General features: G+C 55.7%; 1 protein-coding gene across 1 annotated transcript in view; it reads left to right on the top strand.

Annotated features, from left to right (window-relative positions):
- The window catches only part of ASS1 (argininosuccinate synthase 1), a 51,350-nt gene that overhangs the window by 27,712 nt on the left and 2,362 nt on the right, over positions 1–21,276 (top strand). Inside the window, exons 9-13 of the mRNA XM_032478663.1 lie at positions 902–992; positions 3,846–3,930; positions 4,448–4,512; positions 12,077–12,208; positions 17,318–17,474. Coding sequence (XP_032334554.1) covers positions 902–992; positions 3,846–3,930; positions 4,448–4,512; positions 12,077–12,208; positions 17,318–17,474 — 530 coding nt within the window. The remainder of the gene's footprint in view (positions 1–901; positions 993–3,845; positions 3,931–4,447; positions 4,513–12,076; positions 12,209–17,317; positions 17,475–21,276) is intronic.

The raw sequence follows: 21,276 nt of genomic DNA on the forward strand, positions 1-21,276 counted from the left end.
CTTGACCTCACCAAACAGGGCTGCTGAGAACACGAAAGAAGCTGCAAATGCAAAGTGGCATGGGAGCATTCACAGGGTTTTGAAAGCAAAGATTTAAGGGACGACACCTCCCAGGATGTTAGCAGGTGGACAACAGCTGGGCCCTGGGATGCCCACAGGAGGGACGTGAGCAGTCCGGCCCAAGAGGCCCCCGGCCCCTCTGTGGCGAGGGTCCAAGCCTCAGCCTGGGGGAGCGGGGCCTCGGGAGGCGGGAGGGAACTTGCGAGTTCCAGGCAGCCAGCAGCACCGCTGCATCAAGACGCAAGGGGCCCGTTTTCCAACACGCCCAAGAAAAAATATACATAGAGGCTGATGTGTTTTCAAATGGGTTTTTGCTTTGCTCTCCTCTTTTCTCCCTGTGAGTATTAACCTCGGGGACCCCGGGGACGGCTCTGCTCGCCGGAGCACCTGCTGGGGTCACGCACAGTCATTAGCTTTGCGGTCAGTGCAGAATAAACCCCAATTCCCGGCGCCTGCAAGAGCGTGCGCGCCCGCTCCCGGGGAGCCCGCCTGGCGCTGCCACCGCCTCGCGCCTCCAAAGTCGTGCTCTTCCTGCCTGACTTGTTCCTCCTGCTATTCTACCTCCAGCTGTGGGGGCGTCGAAGAAAAAGATGAGATCAAGTTGAGGGGAAAAATCGTCTGATTCCTTGAGCCTTTTGTTTGCCAGGCCCCTGGCTGGCTCTGGGTAGGGGGCTGGGAGGCCTGCTGGACTCTGCCAGCCGGTGGCAAGTGCCAGCAGCCCCCTGGTTCTGGAGCGGGGTGCAGGTCTCAGCAGGCAGTTGGGTGCAGGGTGTCCAGGGACTGGCCTGGCACAGCTTGGCTTGGACACACCACCCTCCAACCTCTTTCTGTCTTTTGTCAGAACCAAGCGCCTCCGGGCCTTTACACCAAGACCCAGGACCCGGCCAAAGCCCCCAACAGCCCGGACATGCTTGAGATCGAGTTCAAGAAAGGTAGGTGCCCGCCTGTCAGGACTCCAAGGGGCAGACTCCTGGGGCCCCGGCTCCTTCATCCCTCTTGCCTAGGAGCCTGGGCACAAGCCCTCTGCATCCCTCCTGTGTTTCTAGAAGCCAGAGTTCAGGCAGGAGCTTCAGGTGTTCCCCACTGCCCCCTTTCCCCTGAATGGCATGATCTATGTAAGCCTCCAGGCTTGGAAGGAAAGCACACTTGGGTGCTGTCCCCTGGTTCATGGGCACCAGATCTGGAGGGAGCATTCTAGTCCCTGAGCAGCCACTTGCCAGCTGCTTTGGCCCTTTGGGGAAGTCATTCAACTTTCCTGGGCCTCAGTTTCCTCATCTGTAAACTGGGGATAAAAGAGCATCTGCTGCCTCGCGTTTTCATGGTATCGAATGAGGTCTGGGTGGGGTGTATCCAGCACAGGGCCCAGCATTGAGAAGGTGCTCAGCAAGTGCGAGTCTTAAAGAGCCAGCCTCAGGGGCCCCTCTGATGCCACTGCTGGTGCTAAGTTAGCTGCGTGATGCATCTCCCTACGCCCCATCCTGGGTTCAAAGCTGCTGCCATTCCTGCTCGTGTCCTGATCTCCTCATTTTCTCTGTTGTCGACAAGAAGTGTTTGCTGGCCTGGTCTGAGGGCCCAGCCTCAAGCCTGGTACCAGGGACACTCTGTGCCCTGGAGGATAGAGAGGAAGGCAAGGCATGCCTGGTAACGGGAGGAGTAGGACCAGGTTCAGGGTGAGGGCTCAGGGTGTCCAAGGAGAGGACCTTTCCAAGAAGCTGCAGAAATCAGAGAGGCTTCCTGGAGGAAGTGGTACTGGGCAGGAGCTGGAGGAACCAAGAGGGGTCTTGAGGGCATTCCAAGCCCAGGCAAGGAGGCCGGCCCTTCTGTCCACAAGGCAGCTGCAGAGAGGGGACAGAGAGTGAGGGGCTCTGCCGAGAGGCCTTTCCCAGGGCACCTCTGAGGATCGGGGAGGAGCAAGCAGGGGATCAAAACCCTGCTCTCTCCTGCTGATGTGACCTTGACAACCAGTTTCACCCTTCTGGGCCTCAGGCTCACTCACCTATAAAATGGGCCACAGAAATGGTGCTCATAGGTGCTGAGCGTGGTGCGTGGAATGAGGTCGTGGGAAACAGAGGCTCTTGGTACTTTAATAACCTGCCTCCTCCTTGCCTTTCCCCAAAGCCTGGCCAGGCCAGTGGGCATTTTCATGGCTTCCCCAATCTGTTCAAACCCTTGAATTTCGTGCCACCTGGGGACCAATGGGTCCTTGTCCAAGGCCCCTAGAGGCAGCTGGAGCCCTAAGTCCATCTTATGCCCACTCTTTTGGACCCATGCCTGCTTGGGTGTGGGATCCCTTTGGGCATCATCTCTGAGAAGATGGTGGCATGGGTCCAGGCAGCACCCCCCGTAGGTCCCCCAGGAGCCCGGGAGAGCGGTGAGGATGGGAGGTGGGCAGGAGGCAGAGAGGGTCCTGAACACAGGGTCTGGCCCCCTTTCCTCCTGGAACAGAGCAGCCCTGAGGGCTGAGCCTAAGAAGAAACGTGATCCATTTTAATGCTTTGAGGACTGTCTGGAAAAAAAAAAAGTAGACGGGAGGAACCCTCCCTGATGACTCCCCATTCACCCTCTAGTTAATTTATTTGAAGTTTTAATCTAATTATTAACTATTTTAAAGGCTAAGAGGCTTTCTCCGGCAGCAGCACCAACAATGTCAGCTCCTCTCGGGGACAGGCCCCTTCCAAGGCCCCGAGAGGCCATAATGAGACCGGGAGGGAGAGAAAGGGAGAGGGGAGAGGCGGGGGGTGGCGAGAGGGGCTTAAGGTTCATTATTGGGCAGACTTACATTTAATAGCAATTTACAACCAAGTTATAAAACCCCTGGAAATGGGGGTTAAGAATGGCGAGGCTGACAGCGCCTGAGCGAAGCCCTTCCAAGCGGCGCCCGGCTAATAAAGACTGGAAAGCCGCTATTGAGGCCTGATTGGCACCCGATCGCTGGCTACATGGTAATGAGCTGGGCAGATGGGTGGGGGATTAGCCGCCAACTTTGAACAGCTTTTCTTTGTCACTGTTACAGCTCTCTTGTTAGGCCTCTAATACATTTATTGCTCATTTCACACCGCTCGAGAAAATGCCCCCTTGCTATTCAAAGTCAACCCCGAACCCACCCACTGCCCCCCCTCCCGCCACCCCCTTGACTGGGCCCTTCCCTCCCCGAGCGGCCACCTCCCTCCTGCCCTCCTGCCACCCCAGACCCGACTTCTCAGAATTCATGGGCGCCTCCAGCCCTTCGCCCGCCAGAGCGGGCATCATTCCACCCCCATCAGTCAGACGGCTGCATGTGGGTCTGGGGTGCAGGACTGGGGCACAGGGGTCCGCCTGACAGACGTGGCAGGGGGCTGTGTGTGCATGTCTGCATGTGTGTATGTGCGTGTGTGTGTGTGTGTGAGTGTGTGTGTGAGCTCAGCCGCACCTCGGCCAGGCGGCCCCCCGGTAACTGGTGGGACAGAAGGTACTTCTGCGTAAGACAATGGTGGAGCGTGAAATTCAATTAGTTCGGGGCCTGGTTCCAATTTCACAGCCCCTAAATGCAAAAGGGGCACAGAGAATGGGAAGGGTGGGGGAGAGCGTTTTTATTGCATTTTCCCTTTCATTCTGGGGGGCTTTCTCGCCCCTTCTCTCTCCCCAGCAGGCCTCAACCTGCACAGGGCTTTTCAAGGAGTCATTTGGAGTCCATATCTGTCACATCCATTTAAGGCGTTGCGGGTGGAGGGAGAGGGCGGGGGAGAGGCGCAGGCTTCTCCGCCAAGCTCAGGCCGCAGGCCCACCGCCCTCTCCTCCTGCCCTAGGGGTCCCTGTGAAGGTGACCAACGTCAAGGATGGCACCACGCACAGCACGTCCTTGGAGCTCTTCATGTACCTGAACGAAGTCGCGTGAGTGCCGGCAGCCGTGCCCAGCCTCCAGGGAAACTGTTGTCTCGGGCAGGCACCAGCTGGGCCCATCACGGCTGATGGTCCCAGCCTGAGGTTTAGGGGCCGAGGAGGAGAGGCCTGTGTCCTGCAGTCAGCCTTGGTACTGCCCCATAAGCGCGAGGTTCTTTGGTTTAGTGGGAGAGTCCTGATGGCCCTCAGCCTTGGATGGTAAATGACTCCAGGGGGTCCACTGCCCCGTAGGGATGGTCCAGCTGGAGCTTCCAAGCTCTGCTGGATCTGAGACCAGGAGAGAAGGAAAGGTGAGCAGTGTTTAGGGCTGGGGGCACACGAGGCCCAGGACAGAGATGACGGAAGTTGCAAATTGAACTCACTGTGTAACTCAGGTGATCCCGTCCCTCTCGGGCCTGAGTTTCCCCATCTGTACAATGGGTGGTAGGACCGGTGGCCTGGCTTAGATGTCCTCTGAGTCTTGGATCCTGAGATGGGGACTGACGCCCTGCCTGTGGTCTCCCCACAGGGGCAAGCATGGCGTGGGCCGCATCGACATCGTGGAGAACCGCTTCATTGGAATGAAGTCCCGAGGTGAGTCTGTCGGCCTCCCTGGAGGCCGAGCCTCAGCTCCCAGAAGCCACTGAGCCCCTGTCACATCGCTATTACCAGGGCAAGTCTTTTCACCCTGCCAGACTCAGTTTCCCTCTTGTGACATGGTGATGAGGGGCCCTTTGCCTATGACGTCCGAGGCATTATGAGAAGAGCTGTCCTGGGAGCAGGGAGAGCCTAGGGGTCAGGGGGAGGCTCAGAGGAGAGAGGAGTCCAGGACCAGGTCTGGAGGTCAGGCCCTCCTGTGCCCTGGGCAGGTCGGCCAGGCTTAGAGGCAGACCATGTAGGGCCAATTTTGTGGTCATTAAAAGCTGCATGGAGGAGGCCAGCTGGCTGGCAGGACGGGAATCCTGCCAGGAGTGGGCGCTGTGAGCCAGCCGGGGCCCTGAGGGCCTGTCCCAGGGTCTGGCATGGTGTGGAGGAGTGGGGGCTTTCTCCAAGGATGGGCAGGACTCCGCCTTGGTGCTGAGCGGCTGCCACCTTGGCTAAGCTGCCCGGCCCCTATCAACCTCTGGCTGGGCCGGGAGGGAGGAGAGGCTGGACCCCAAGCAGGCACTTCCGTCCCCTCAGGGTTCCCTATCGGTTGCTCATCAGGTCATCCTGACCTCCCCCTCCCCCTGTAGAGGAGGAGCTTTCATGCCCCCCTGGGATAAAGCAACGCCAAGTGCTTTGGGACTCCAAGCGGGAGGAGCAGGTTTTCAGCAGTTGGAGCCCCGAAGTCAGGCACTCGAATTTTCAAGTACCAGTGAGTGGTGCACTGAGGCCTTCTGTGTGGACAGGTGTTCAACTCGCTTTACTTAGGGTCAATTTTAAAAGGTGACACAACCAGATAAAACCAAGCCAAGGTATCGTCATGGCCCTTTGTCCTTCAGGATGTTTTTACTAAGATTCTAAAATCCAAAGAGCGTTGACGGCCAGATTCCAGCGGCTAGAAAGGCCCTGGCCCGGGAGGCAGGGTGCCGGGGCTCTCGAGCCGGGCTCCCTCCCTGTGCCTTGCTGGGTGACCTTGGAATTGTTATCTCGGGGCCTCAGGTTCCCCAAGTGTAATGTGGCAGGCCTCGGGGTGGGAGCTGGATCATTCTGGCTGTGACCTGTTTGAGTTTCTCTCAAAAGGGGAGGAAGGGAGGGAAGGGGCCGCTTTGCCTCTTTCGTGTTTTTTTCCTCCTCGACACAGCTATTATCCTGAGGTACAACCTAATTGAAAGTCTCTCGGGAAGGCCTTGTGGAGAACAATATGGCTAATTAGCTGCTCCCTTTTCCCCTCACTTACCTTTGTGTCTTACCTATATTAACATCTGATGAAATGTCCCTTTGTCTCAGTCTGCCCTTGGGAGCCAGCACAAAGCACATTATCCAAGGCAGACCCTGGAGAGAGCGTGGGGGGCCAGAGACCAGCACCCTCATTTTACAGTCAGGGAAACCAAGGCTCAAAGTCACAGGCATGTTAGTGGCAGGACCAGGACTGATGTCCAGACGCAGAGAGGCAAGGAGTGGACGCCACAAGTCACTCCATGAAACAGCACCCTGCTGGGAGCGGGGAACCAAGCCAACCTGAACAGAAGGAAGTAGTGATAAAGGCGTGGCCTGGGCTACTCCAAAGAGACACCCTGGAAGAGGTGGCAGGAGAATAGGCTTCAGCTGGTAGAATGTGGAATAGAGTGGAGCCTTCCAGCAGGAGTGATAGAGGAAGTTGGAGGAGCCCCACGTGGCCAGTTGGGTGGTGGCTTGGGTCCGACGCTGGCTGAGCCCCTGCAGACCTGGTGGAGGAGGATTGGTGTCAGGATCCAGGCCTGGGGACCAGACTTGATTCCCCATCTTGGCTCCATCACCATTGGGAAAGCAACGTGGCCTCTCTGAGCCTCAAGTTCTTCATCTGTGAAATGGGTTGTTGTGCAGATCCAATACAGAGAGCTCTTGACCCATAGTAGGCACTGTGCCTGGACAATAGGCTGGGGCATCATCACCATGGAAGGGCGGAGCCATGAGATTAGCAGTCAGGTCTGACTCCCTTGGCTTCTTGCTGCCCCCCTGAGGAAGAGATTCCTGGAACGCAGCCCACACTTCGCCCAGGTACGGTGTGTGTTACCTGCGAGGGGGCTGTCCCTAAACACATAGAATTTAGCCTGGGAGTTGAACAGTCTTTGGGGAAGACAACCTGGATTCTCACTCTCAAGAACTTGCGGTATGACCTTAGGCAAGTCGCTGTCCCCGTCTGCGACCCCCACCGACAAAGGTGGGCCCCCCCAGTGATTGGGACGTCTTCCTCTGCATGCTGCCTATTTCCTGGTCTGGGCTGGGGGGTGAGAGAAGAGAGTTGTTTCATAATTTCAGGGTGAGGTCTTGCTTCTACTTCTCCATGTCCAATAATTCACTGTGAGAAAGAAAGGGGTGGGGGACAATAAGTGAGGGCATTGTGGATTTGCCCATGAGGTTTTTATTAGGTCTACAGTAATGGGAGAAGCTGTTAATTGTCAATTATATTGAGGGCAGAACAGGAAGACGCTATTGTTCGTACCTTCGTGTACGGGGGAAATGTCATTTGTATTGATTTTACAAAGCTCGTAATTGAAATTCGTTAAGGGTTTGGGTTTTTTCGGGGGGGGGGGGTTGGGATGGATGGGTAGGAAGTTGGGCGGTGCTAGTGCCCTGGGTCTGGGGTGGCCAGGTCGGCAGCGCTCAGGGCCTTGAGGTCAGCAGGCTGGGGGCCCGGGAAGCTGCAGATGGAGTGGCTTTCGCTGTATTGTGGCTGTTCACATCGTCATTATCACATTATCTTTTTAACTCTGGAGGGGGGCTAATTAAGTGAAGTAAATGAAATCAGTGGGGAGGAGAAGGGGGGGCGAGGCAGGCAGGAGGGAAGCAGGGAAGGAGCCTGTGCCTGCCCTTCCCTCACCTCTCCAGCCGGTTCCTCTGTTCCCAGCCCTGCCCTGGGGTCTCACCTCCACCCACTCCTCATCGCCTGCTTCCTCTTCTGCCCTCTACTCCTCCCTCCCACTCTCTGCCCTCTTTGCTCCACCCTTCCCACCTCTCACCCATTCCCCCCTCCTCTCTCACTTCCTCCTTACTGCTCCTCTTCTTGGCCAAGGAGCAAGGGGTTGCCGCCCACCTGTCCAGGCCTCCCAGAGGTTCTGCTCAGATGGAACGTTCCAGAGCGGAGGGAGACCTGTGAAGCAAAGGCATTCTCACTCCCAGAGGCCTGGGATGGGCAGCCTCAGAGGCCCACCCTGATTCCCAGGTGGGGCCTGCGGGCCGCCAGGGCATAGAGGATGGCTCGAGTCCCACCAGGACCTGCCTCCCCATCACCATGGCAACCGCCTCTCTCCTTGGCCCTGGTACCTAAGAGGGGAGCCTTTGGGCTCCAGCCAACCTCCTTCCCCCGGCCTTTCCAAATCCCTCCCTCTGGATACTGCTTTCCCACAGGACCAGAAACTAGTCCAGGTGCCCTAACCCCCACTCCCACCCCCACACCCCAGCTGAGTTGGCGGATCCCGCTCAATTCTGCCAAATTGCTCAATCTGGGCTAACCTGGCAGCCTTGGGAGCAGATGAGAAGAATTTAAGCGGCAGCAGCTGTTCTGGTCCCCACCTCTTCCTCCTTGGTCCACTCTCCCCCACCCCCGGCCGCCCCCCAGCTCCTCGCCCTTCTTCCCCTCCCGCTCCTTGGCAGTAATTATGGTGTGATTGAAGCTGCTCCACAGAGAACCGCTGACACCTCTGTCTTTTTCCTGTAAACACGGGGAGATGAAAATAGACACTTGAATCCGCTGTGCGTGTCACTCCGAAGATGTCTGTTGTCTCTTCCACAGCGACACGGAGACTCAGCTGTCATTTCCTCCTTCTCTTTGCGCAGTGGTTTGTATGCCGACTGTCAAAAGCCCCAAATCCATAGTCTTTTAGCATCAGGTTTCTGTCACTGGTTTTTTTTAAGTCATTTTTTTTCCCCAGAAGAAATACACAGAAATCATCTGTATCCCCTCCCCCTGTGGAGAGGAGAGGGAAGATCTTTAAGATGCACACACGCACACACACACGCACACACACCTGAAAACAAGCTTTTTCATCAGTCACAATTAACTTTAACACCTTCTAAGAAAAAGAACAGGAATATTAATTGTGCTGGTGATAATATTAATTTCATGGCTGTGGCTTTTTTGTGGCCTGTGATTCTTCCTGTGTCTTCCTTGGAGGGTTGACAGCCATGAGGCTGGTTCCTAGGGCTCAGGAACGGGTGGCTCTGCCCTCCAGAAACTCTCTGCTCTTATACTGGGGAGCAGATATGATGGGGCAATGGCAGGGGGTCCCCGGGGCAAGTCAGGGCTCTTCCTTGAGCTGAGCTGCATATTCTCCATGAAGGTGTAAGTTGCAAGGGACTTCTGGTCTACAGACCAGCCCTGCAAATACAGCGTGGACCCCGCCCCACGGCTGGCCAGCTGAGGACAGAAAAGCAGAGAGGCAGCCAGGTTCCCCAGGAGCTGAAAATGAAGAGGGCTGCCGCTGTTGGCCGGCTGTCACGGGCGTGTATGCAGTGTAAGGATGGGCTTTGAATGCTTCTGGGGTTTTCTAAAGTGTGGCAAAAATAATGAACAGAAGGAATTAGAAGGCCCACTTCCAATCCAGTAAGTATGGGGTTCCTAGTTTACACCAGGATGAAAGGACAAACAGGGCTTTGTCGTTGTCTTGCTGTCACTGGCTCTTGGTGGTAAAGTTTCTAGGATAATTGAAAACCTGCCTTCACATCGGGGCTCTTTCTGCCATTTGGGAGGCAGATATCGCCAAACGTTCTGCACACCTTTATCTTTATAAACAGACTGCTGAACCCTCAGGCCGTTCTTGGTGGCCTGGGGCCATTGGGAGCCACTTGTTTGTGGCATCATAATGTCCTCCACAAGGAGTGGCCCCAAATCTTGTGCTGAGATCTTGTCTGCTTTTCACGGGTTTTCTGTGTCCCCCTCTGCCACCTCCGGTCCCTGCTCTCATGCTGTCATTTTCTCAGCCGCCCACCCGACTCCTACTCCATCAGCCTCTCTGAGCTCTTTCTGGGTTGCGTCTCCGAGCCCCTTTGCAGATGTGGATGACCGAGCCTGTTTGCACTGTATTTACAGGAGTAATGCTGAGACCTAGTGGGGGTCTGAGGAACCCCTGAGGGAGTCGAGGGCTTGGACCTTGGTGCATAAACCTGGGGGTGTTGGTTTTTTCCTGCTGGGGAGGCATTTACCGCCACCACTGATTCAGGACAGCAGAGATGGCTCGAGAGCTGCAGCCACGTGGGTGAAATGGGATGGGCACGTTGTAATCATATGAGTGCCTGGTCTCCTTGACATGCACGTGCCCCGAGACCAGGCTATCAGGGGTTTGCGGATGAGGGACTCACACCTCCCCCAAGAGGCTCTTTTTGGCTCCAGAGCACCTTGGAGCCTTGGGAACAGCTCAGGGTCTTCCTTGGCCACAGCATCTCAGACTTGGGTGTCCCTTTCACACCTGGTGAGCCCTGGATGACTTTGCAAAAGGCCCTGAGATGCAACCTGGAACAGAGATGGAAAGGCTGGATGCAGGTCCTGGTTTCCCTGGGCAAGTCATGTCCCTCCCCGGGGCTCAGTCTTCCCATCTGTGAAACTGGTATATTGGCCCAGCTCTACCTTTTAAATACTGTGTGGTGGAGCCCAGGGTTTGCGGGGGGGGGGCTCCGCTCCACCCAGCAGGGTCTAGTTATCAATCGTACATGCTAAGCTTCTGCCTAAGACGGTTTGAATAACAAATCTGCAGCTAAGTTAGGCGAACACCACACTGGGGCCGTCCTCAAAGGCTTTTCTCTAGGGCCGTGACACTTCTGTGATTTCCGGACTTAAAGATGTCTCAGAAGAGGAAATTTCTGGCTACTCACATCAGACACAGCCTTGCCTGTGTCCCCTTTGGACTTTGAAGTTGAAACAATCTCCTTTCTGGTTTGGGTTTTTTCTTTTTTTTAAGCATTTTTTTTTTAATTGTAGTGAAATAGAAAACAAAGCTTACCATTTTAACTGTTTGAAGTGTGCAGTTTAGTGGCACTAATTATAACATTCACGTTGCTGGACATCGACCACCACCACCACTACCACCGTCTCCAGAACTTTTTCATCTTCCCAAAGTGATTACACACTCACTCCCCGCTCCCCACCCCCACCCCCGCCCCGGCACCCAGCATTCTACTTTGTTTCTGTGAGTGGGACTCCTCTAGGGACCTCACGTAAGCAGGATCACACAGTGCTTGTCTCTTGGTGGCTGGTTTGCCTCCCTGTGCACCATGTCCTCGGGGTTCATCCGTGGTGCCACAGGACTTCCTTTTTAAGGCTGAATATTTAATTGTATGTAAACATCCCATTTTGTTTATCTGCTCATCTGTTGGTGGACATTCTGGTGGCTTCCACCTTTTGACTATGTGAACAGCGCTGCCGTACACAGGTGTGTACATCCTTTCTATGGAAAGATGATGGTGGTCAATTTTGAGAGTCACTGAAAACTTGCCCCTTTAAGGCTGTAAAGTTATGTGGTGGGAAGAAAGGGACCTTCTGGGGTGGCCTTTGTGGGGATAGGGCGGTCATTACCCCTCTATCAGCCCAGCAGACGCAGGGCGGGTTTGTCCAAGGTACTCACCCGATCTTCATTCACGGGGCCACGCTGCTGGGAAATGGGAGCCTGGCCTTGTGCGCATTGTGCGTAATCCTGCTCCTTGGGGACCCACTGCCCTCAAATCTAGGGTGGCGCTACTAATCAGACCTTCCTCCCGGGACCTTGCTCAGCTCAGGGCCAGGTGCCCCCTCATCACCTGGAGACCACCTGGTCCAAGCAGGTTGTCTGGCAAATGGAGGACCTGGACCTGAGGTGATGGGGAGAAGACTTAGCAGGACCGCCTTCCCACCACTGTCTGGGTTTGGCCGCATCACCAACCAGCCCAAAGTGCTGGTCAGGAACGCGGGGGCCTAGACTCAGTTCCCAGCTCCACCTCAGCCGCGTCCCTTCTCTGGGGCTCAGTTTCCCCATCTGTAGAGTGGGATCAGCACAGGTCAGGGTTTCTCTGCAGAGACGTGGCTGCAGGGGAGCCGCCGGCTGAAGGCGGCACGTGTGCGCACATGTGGACACATGTGCGCTCACGTGTGCCCAGCCGTCCCCTCCCCGGGCTCCCTGGTGGAAGGTGGGAAGGGACACTTGGGGCCCTGGGCTCCACCATTGTCGGTTTAATTACAGGTTTTCAGCTGCAGGCCGGTGGGCACGAGTCGGGAAGGAGAGGGGAGCGGCTCTGAAACCCTGTCATTTTCCAGCGTCTGAGGGCCTCTTCAAAGGGGGGCATCTAGACATTTTCTCCGCAAGCCGCAGAGTGGACTGTCGTGGCCCCAGCGTGAACATAATGACAGACGCATTTTGCAGCAAGCTGGGCGTGAATGGGTCCGACCGGCTGTCTCCTGTCAGACGAGTCATTATTATTTTTTTTTTTTTTGTCATTCGCTGACAGTTTGGGTTTCATGTGTTTCTCTCTTTTTTCTTCTTTTCCCCCTGCCTGGAAAAATGGCTAGGTATCTACGAGACCCCAGCGGGGACGATCCTTTACCACGCTCATTTAGACATCGAGGCCTTCACCATGGATCGGGAAGTACGCAAAATCAAACAAGGCCTGGGCTTGAAATTCGCCGAGCTGGTATACACGGGTGCGTAGACCCTGCAGCCGCTCCCCTCCCCTCCCCCACCCAGGGGACCCCTCCTCCAGTCCCACCTTGCCCACTGCACCCTGCGCCCGGAAGATGCAGGTTGAAGGGGGTGGAGAAAGGGCAGGGGACAAGGGAGTGAGAGGGGATGCTGGGACCTGCCTTGTTCACAGGGTGTCGAGGGAAATGTGCCAGTCCCCTAGGATGTCTCGCTGCCTCTGCTACCTGCGAGCTGCATGACTCCAGCAGGCCAGGGAAGCAGCTCCTGTCATCCCTGAGGCTGCCAAGTCTTATCCAGCACATGCCAGGTGCCAGGCTGTTGTGGGGACACGAGCCATCCTAGGGGCCTCCCAGTGTTTGTAAGAGAGCTGCGGCCAGCCCCTTTTACAGATGAGGAAACTGAGGCTCAGTCTGAAAGGAGCTTATGTAAAGTGACGCAACCGGAAGTGGCCTGGCTGCACTTGACCCCAGGTCAGCCTGTCTCCAGGCAGAACCTGAAGCCACTACCTGAACTGCCTCAAGCAAGGGAAAGCCCACCTTGACCGAGAACTGAGCCCCAGGCCTGGGCATTGCCTGGGCCGGAGCCCCGCTGGGAAACCACTGGGATGGCCGCGTGCCCAGCCCATGCACGCAGTGTGGGTCGGTCTCCACTCGCCAGATGGGGAGACTGAGTTTCCGTGCCCTACCTGTTGTCGCGGAGTTAAAATCCAGGCCTCCCGACTCCAAATCCAGCCCTCGCATTATAATAGGGGTGACCAATCCCACCTGTCAACTATTTTTGTTCAACCCATGACTAGTTTGTTCAGTTAAGACTAGTTTTTACATTTTTAAATTACTGGAGAATTTTTTTAAAAAAACAATACTATCTCATGGCATATGGAAATTATAGGAAATTCAAATCTCAGTGTCCCTAAGTCGTTCTGCGGACCCAGTCTGGCTCACCCATGATACGCTGTCTGGCTACCTTGGCGCTACGGTGGCAGAGCGGAGTGGTTTGGCGAGAAGCCACGTGGCTCTGCAGAGACCAAAATCGTCACTCTCTGGCCCTTTCCAGAAAGGGCTGACCCTGCTCTGTAACATTCAGGTTTCCTAATTTGAGAAATCACATCCCAGGGTCCCCTCTGAGCTGTTGTGGGGACAGGCTAGTCTTCCCACCCACAGGGGCCCGGATGTCAGGGGGGCCCCAGGAAAGTTAATAGTAATAGTAACGGCCTGGGACGAACCGCCACTGCCCTCGCCTCTTCCCCTCGCCACCCTCTCCGAGGTGCTGTTTTCTCTGAAACCTCCTAATCGCTGTAACTCATCTTGGGATTTCAAGGGGACTTGGTGGTTATTGGTTGGCATTATTTTCTCCCTCCCATTGTTCCCAGCAGCTCTGAAGCCCAGTCCCCTCTCCCCAGGTACAGACAGGTGTTTAAATACCATTGTCTCCTGCGGGCTCCCTCGCTCAGCAGGGTGGCCACACTGAAAGGTGGATTTTGGTTACAAAGTGGCAGAGTCATTAAGACGTGGCAGGCTGCGATGAGGGGAGAGCACCTGGCCCGGGGCTACTCCTGCTCCGGGGGCCACCAGCCTCCCTCCCACACCAGGATGGCTGCCATGTCTCTCGCTGCCCAGCCTTGAGCTGGGCACTGACGAGTATTACCTGATCTTGGCTGCACAGAGGTGAGATAGAGACACTTGTCCAAGGTTTCACAGCTGCTGAGCGGAAGCTTTGAGTCCAGGATTCTGGCTTCAGAGGCCAAGTTCTTGGCCACTCCAGTAGATCCCAATGGGGCAGGAAGGTGATCGAGGGACACAGTGGCGTGTACAGGGGAGCCCAGGCGCCTGGGACACAGCTTGCTCCCTGGCTGCGGGGCTGGTACCTCTGCACCAGACTGTCTGGGTTGAGTCCTTGCTGTCACGCATCCAGCCCTCTGCATCCCCAAATGAGTTACAGTGATTAGGTCTAAAAGGGAATAAAATCTCGGAGTGGAGGCTCCTCCCAGGGACTTGTTATTAATATTAACTTCACCCAGATGCCTCTGACGTCCATAGATGCCCCCAGAGATGTCAGGGTGGGCCTCAGGCAGCAGCCTGAACCCCCAGCAGCTCACGAGGGCTGTTTGATGTGACTTCCCACATTCGGGGTGCATAGATGTTCTGGAGCAGCGTTAACCTGAGCAAGTTACTGAACCTCCCTGTCCCTCAGCTTCCTCAGCTGAGGAGTGGGGGTGATTCTGCCCATCTCATAGTGAGGACGAAATGCATGGATATTTGCAAAGCCTCTAGTGGCTGGCATGGTCTCCAAGTGTGGATGCAGGAAACTGGGGCCTTGCCTCTCTCTGGGTTTATGACCTTGAGTAGGTCTGTCTCCTCCCTGAGCCTCAGTTTCCCCTCCTGTGAAATAAAGGGCACCAGGCCAGGTCCCTTCTCCGTCCTTTCCAGCTTCCCAGCTACAGAGCCATGACTCTGCTGTGGTATTCAACTTCCTCGAAGTCTCAGGGCCTTGGAAGACTGAGGCCTGGGGAAGCCTTTCTGCCTCAGACCCACTCCTAGATGCCCTGGCTCCTGTGACCGCTGGCCACCTCCCCCTCCTCTCACCCCATCCCCAGATTTCCTGACCTGCCTGTACGGGGTTCATACAGGCCGCCTCCCTCCAGGAGCAGACACTGGCCCCTCCCAACAAGAGTCGTCCTGGCAGGACCCCAGCCTCAGGACTCATCTCATTTAAGGGTGTAGCCCACCTCTCCCCTCACCTCAGTTGCTTCAGCAGTAAAGTGGGTCTAAAGCACAAAGAGTTGTCGTCCCAATTGGTAGAGAGTCCGGCCCAGCCCCAGGCCCCACCCACAGGGCGTCCCCCAGCCTGGGACATACAGGGCCTCCCCAGTGCAGCACCCCAGGCTCAGCATCCCCTCCCCAGGCTGGGTCTGCTGGGAAGAGAAATCTGAGCACAAGGCCCCGTGGGGAGGGGGGCAATAAAGCCCAGGCCAGGTGCACCCACAGGGGTCTCTGCCCCCCTATCTCTGGCTCCATCTCCCGCCTGTCTCCCAGCCTGGATCCTAATGGTCTAATTATCCTAACTTAGAAAGATGGCTGAGCCACTGGGGCATGGCGGGGGGTGGCCATCCGTGTCCCCTCCCACCGGGGTCTGGGCTAGAGTCAGGAGCCCTCAGGGTCTCGCTGTGTGGCTTTGGAAAGGCTCTTTCCCTCTCTGGGTGTCTGTCTCCCTGTACACAGGGAGGGCTGGCAGAGGCCATGTTCAGATCTCAAATGCAAAATGCTCACTGAATCCTCACAACCCCCTGGAAGGTGGTTAGTGTCATCTCACCGAGCAAAGGACACTGAGGCACAGAGATTAGGTTGCTTGTGAAGGCGGAGCTGATGTGAACTCAAATAGCAGGGCCCCACAGACTGAGGACCTAGCCCATTCTCCCCCTGCCCCATCCTCCCCGACGTCTATGAGCCACCGGACCCCAGCGCCGAGAGGGCCTGCTCCCCTTTCCCACGGAGAGCCTCAGCAGGTGCCCCTGGAGGCCCGGGCCTCCAACAATAGCCGCAGACCCGCGGCTGACCCGGCCCTTTATCAGGGCAGGAGATCGCGCACCATCTGGCCCCACAGCTGCCCAGGTGGGCTCACCTTCCCAGCTCCGTTTCAGAGAAACCCTACCCCTCACGCTGTCCCTCCCCCAACCCTGGCCACAGCCGCCTGCCCTCAGCAGAGAATGAGAGGAGCCACTGTCCAGACCCCGAGCCGACCGGGGGACTGAGTGCATGGCCCTCCCCAACCCAAGGGATCTAGGGGACAGATGTGAGTGACAGGGGAGGTAGAACATTTCTCAGGCGCCTCGGGGATGGTGCAGATGCAGATGGGAGAGCGCCAAGATGATCATATGAAGCAGAGTTGTTATAACTTAGGCCAGCTGAGGTCAGGTCCCCCACTTCGGCCTGTGTGATCTTGGAGAAGTCTCTCAAATTCCCGGAGCCTCACTTCCTCATGCAGAAAAGAGAGAGGCTGGGGAATAGGGAACAGCTCAGTGGTAGAGCACATACTTAGCATGCATGAGGTCCTGGGTTCAATCCCCAGTACCTCCATTAAAAAATAAATTGAAAAATAAAATAAGAAAAAAATAAAAGAAGAGAAAGAGGCCAAGAGAGCTTTTTGTCCTGGGACTGTTTGTGAGGATTCAAAGAGTTAGTCCAGGTGAAGAGAACTTAGCCTGGTGCCTGTGCTTCACATGCAGAAATATCTGCATATGAAAATATTAGCATTATTTTAGGGGGGAGGGATTAGCTCAAGTGATAGAGCGCATGCTTAGCAAACAGAAGGTCCTGGGTTCAATCCCCAGTACCTCCTCCAAAAGTAAATAAACCTAATTACCTCCCCTCTCTGCCAAAATAAAATCATTAAACAATATAATAATAAATAAATAAAGTATTTTTTGAAAAAGAAAATATGAGCAGTATTTTAAAGGTGAGTCACTGATTTCCAAGGAGCCTGCCCATCTTGAGGTGTGGGGCTCTTCCCAGCTCTTGACCAGTGAGCCCAGGGCCCCCATGCACTGTAAGCCCACTAGCCCTGGACTCAATAGATGGGGAAACAGAGGCACAGAGAAGTGAAGACCATACACATGGTCTTGCTGGGCACCCACATCTCAGCCCTGGTGACCTATGCCTGAGTCTTACTTGAGGTCTCCTGCCCAGCTGTCTGCTGCCCTGATAAGACTGAGCCCCATGGGGCCAAAGGATGGGGTCCCTCCACCACTGTGTCCCCAGCACCTTGCCCTTGGCACTCCCTGAATGTCTGTGGTATGAAGCAGTGGGTTAGACCCTCGTGACCTTTGGGGTTGACTGCATTGCAGTCTTGCGCAGGCACGTCTTCACCCACAGGAGTCCAGCAAGGTTACAGGACAGGAGCTGGCGGGACTGATCCTTAACACAGTCATTTACAAGAGCACATGGTGCCAGAACTTCACAGTGAATGAGGCAGATGTGGGACGGCCCTCCCAAGCTCACGTCTGCCATGATGGGGTGAGGTGCAATGTGCCCAAGTCCTCCCTGTGTCCTGGCCCAAGGCCGTCAGCACAGTGGGCACCCTGGCTCCCTAGCACCCTCTCTTTTTCCTCCCCGCAGGTTTCTGGCACAGCCCTGAGTGTGAGTTTGTCCGCCACTGCATCGCCAAGTCCCAGGAGCGTGTGGAAGGGAAAGTGCAGGTGTCTGTCTTCAAGGGCCAGGTGTACATCCTCGGCCGGGAGTCCCCACTGTCCCTCTACAATGAGGAGCTGGTGAGGTAGGCACCCCCACACCTGCCCCAGCTGGGCACAGACCCTCAGTCCAACATCTTCTCTGACTGGCTTTCTCAACAAAGATGTGCCTGAGGACATGCAGGGCGCAGGGGAGACAGTCCTGAAGAGTACCTGCCTCTGCCCTCGTGGAACTTACAGGCTGGATGGGAGCAAGGCCCCAGTCAAAGGGCCGAGCGTAGGGTGAGGAAAGGTGGTGTTGGGCCGTGTGGAGGTACTGGATACTCTGGCTGGGTATAATAACCGGCATGTGCAGAAGCTTCCCCTCGGAAGTCATCTTTGAGCTGATCTCCAAAAGAAAAAAGTGAGCCAGGTAGAGAGGGGACAGGAGAGTTTCCAGAGAGACTACGTGCTGTGTAGAGATTCTGAGCCTTGGAGGAACCCAGAGCACCACAGGCACTACAAGAACACTGGAGTGTGAGGGCTTTGGAGCCCGATCCTAAAGGGACCTGTGGTTTTTGAGGGGCCTTTCCTGCTGCTCTGGAGAACAGATTTGAGCGAGGTGGGAGCTGGCAGGGGTGGAAACCAGGGCTCCCGTGGGACGTGCTGGTGGCTTGGACCAGGTTGATGGTTCTGGGACTAGAGAGAAGCAGACGGATTTGACAGGTATTTAGGAGGTGGAATCGAATGAGCTTGGGTGTCGAGGGAGATGGAAGAGTGCAGAATCACCCTGGGTTTTGTGGCAAGAGATGCTAAGTACACTTTGGTGGCAATCACTAAGTTGAGGGAATGGGAGAAAAAATTGTGCATTTGGATTTGGACATCTTGAGGATGAGTTTTCTTTGAGATCAGCCAGGAGAACCATAGTCAGCTGCTGGACACACGGGCCTAGAGTGGAGGAGAAATGTGCGTTGAGGGCATTGGACAGTGAGTCCAAGAGGAGGCTGCCGAGGGGAGCATCAGAGTGGGACAGGACCAGCAGGCCAGGCCGAGGGTGCCGAGAAGGACGCGGGAGCGGTGGGGAGCTCTGGCAGGCTGGGTCAAGGGCAGCGGCGGCCTATTAGGTGCTCCTGTGTCTGCATCATGACCGAGAAAGTGGCCTTGACCGAGAAGCGAGGCATTCCCTTTGGAGGTCACCTGGCCAAACAAGAGGGGGACAGGTAGCCCTACCTGACTCAAGTCCCAGGCCCAGCCTAGCTCAGGCCGCGGCCAGCTCGCCCCTTCCGGAAGCCAGTCGGCGATTAAAGTACGAGTTTTGTTTGGCAGTCAATATTATTTTTTTTTCTCTCTCTTCTCTTTGCCGTGTTGCATTTCTCTCCCCCCTTCAATCTTTCTAAACACTTTATAAGCCATAAATATAACCGAATCAGTTTAGATCAGTCGGGGTAAATGTCAAATTATCTTCTCTCTTTCTCTCTCTGGCTCTTTCTTCCCTCCCCCTCCAAATCCACAGCCCCTAATAATCTGTCCAACCCTTCATTAAGCCTTACAGTCTCACTCGGGGAGATTAAATGAATAAAGTAAAAAGGGAAAGGGGGAAAAAAGAGAGAAAAGCAGGAGCATTTATTCTCACTGTGTCTCCGACCATTTCCCCTTTCTTTCTGATTTCTACATCGCTGACTTGAAAGCCCTTGAGTGACAGCGTCACAGGGACCAGCGAGGAAGCCGCGAGAGGTAGCAGGACTGGAAATGCCGCGGCACAGTAGGTAGAAAGTAACGTAATTATAGAGCAGGTCAGAGCCACTCGAATGAGCAAAAATAAAAGCACAGAGGTTTTCTGTAGACCGTCAGGGGAGGTTAAAAAAAAAAAATCATTGTAAACTCTTTTTTCCACCGGCACCCCCTCCACCCCACCCAAACCACAGTTTTTAAAAGAGGTCTTCAGTTTTTGAGAAACACCTCTGGGAACTCTTCACCCATCTCCTGGGACAAGTTTGCCTCTGGATGTGGGCCTCTCTCTGCAGGGGCTGCTGGGGGAGGGCGGGGGTTTGAAGGGCCTGCTTGGGGGAAGAGGGTGGGAGAGTTTGTTTTGACTCTTGGGAGATGGAGGTGAAAAGACAGATGCACATGGGGGAGCAGGAAGGCGGTCCAAGCCCTGCTTTCTCCCTGGGCTGAGCGCAGGGCTCCTTCCAAAGGGGACGAGGCGATTCCGACAGTGGGAGTGAGGCCAGGTGTCCGAAGCCAGCTGCGTGGTTTGCGTGTGTATGTGGAGGGAGGGCTCATGTTAAGCTTCGTTTATCACCCCCGGCAAGGTCTGCACAAGCCATTCGAGGAAGCTGATGCTTTAGTGTGGGCCAGTTTTTCCCCTGCCCAAGCGGCAGCCCCTCGGAAGTCTGACGTCTTCTCCCCTTACAGGGAGCTTGCTAGTCGGTTCTCGGTGGCTTCAGCCACCTGAGCCCTGGAGGGGCCAGTGGAGGTGAAAAGGAGGGAGGGCAGGGAGCGTGGGAGTGCCATGTGCCAGCATCAAGGTCCCATGAAGGTCAGGGCCAGGGCGTGGCGGGGGAGGCGCCGAGACCCCATTTGTTGTTGTACAGAGTCCACAGTCCACAAAGAGCCAGTCAGAGGCACAGCCTCAGGGCCTCAGAAAACGGCAGGTCTCCTCTGCCCTCCCTGCCCCACTCTCACCTCCCTGAGGAAGGCTCCTGAGGGGACAGGCCATCTCCTTGTCATCGAGAACCCCAAGGCTGCTTTATCCTGAGGCTGGAGTTCTGCTGCTGCGAAGACAAGGGGCTGATTCAAGGCAGGACACAACAGTAGGTCCATGAGAAATGGGAGGGACCCCCTTCCCCAAGGGGCTCAGAGAGTGGCCTTGTGGAGTCAGATCTGAGACCACAGCACCCTGAACTTATCCTCAAAGAGCATATCACAGTCGTAATTATCAAAGGCAGATGGATGATTGATTGCTTCTGTCTGCACTGGTCACACCCCTCCCCACCCCCATGCGGGTGCCACTCTGGTCTTGTTCTTACTTCCTCAGCACCTGGCACAGCGCCTGGCAGATAGGAGGTGCTTAATAAATGCCTGGTATATGAGTGAGTGAATGAATGAGGTTGGTAATCGTGATGCTTACCGTGTGCCAGGTGCCAGCTACATCGCTGCACGTGGAGCCAGTGGTAATGCTGAGAGCCCCCGTTCACAAGTGAGAGACTACGGCTCAAAGAGCAGGGGCATTTGCCCTGAGCTCTGTGGTTGGGGGTGGAGCCAGGATGCTCACCCAGGTGGCTGGACCATGGTTGGAAAGGGTTCTGAAGGGCAGAGAAATGAGAACACCCAAGAGAGGGAGGCTGTCGAATCTAGTAATGGAAACTGTAGATTGGGAAAAAAATCTGTTTCATTGAGTATGGCAGGAGTTGACTGGGCACTTTTCGTGACCAGCTGGCATGGGGTGGGTGCCCAGGTTTGAGGAGGGATTGGACGAGGACGCACTCTGGGCAAACAAGGTAAAAGGCGACTTAGTGGGCAGATCTTGAATGCTGGGTCCTCCCTGCAGCTTGAGGAATGCTTTCATGCATATCGGAGGCTGTTTGGTGTGTAACCTCTGGCCTCCTAGGCCTTCAGGCCACTGGCCACATCAGCTGTCCCTGGGCACTCCTCGAGGACCCCCCAGAGCCTGAAGGCAGCGCTGGCTCCAACATGGGTCCTCGGGTCACAGACGCAGCGCTCTGGTTCGTAGGAGGATTTCACCAGGCTGGTACTGGCTGGGCCAGGACCCAACCCACCCATTTGCATAGCAGGGGTGCGGCTCCCTGCTCTCCAGCCCTGGCATGATGCCTGGCCCAGGGTAGGGCTCCCTGAATTGGAAGGAATGGAATGAAAAGCCAAAGAGCAGGGCGGGTTGGATCAACAGAG

Source organism: Camelus ferus, chromosome 4, assembly GCF_009834535.1.
Source record: "Camelus ferus isolate YT-003-E chromosome 4, BCGSAC_Cfer_1.0, whole genome shotgun sequence".
In the NCBI taxonomy this organism is placed as follows: Eukaryota; Metazoa; Chordata; class Mammalia; order Artiodactyla; family Camelidae; genus Camelus; species Camelus ferus.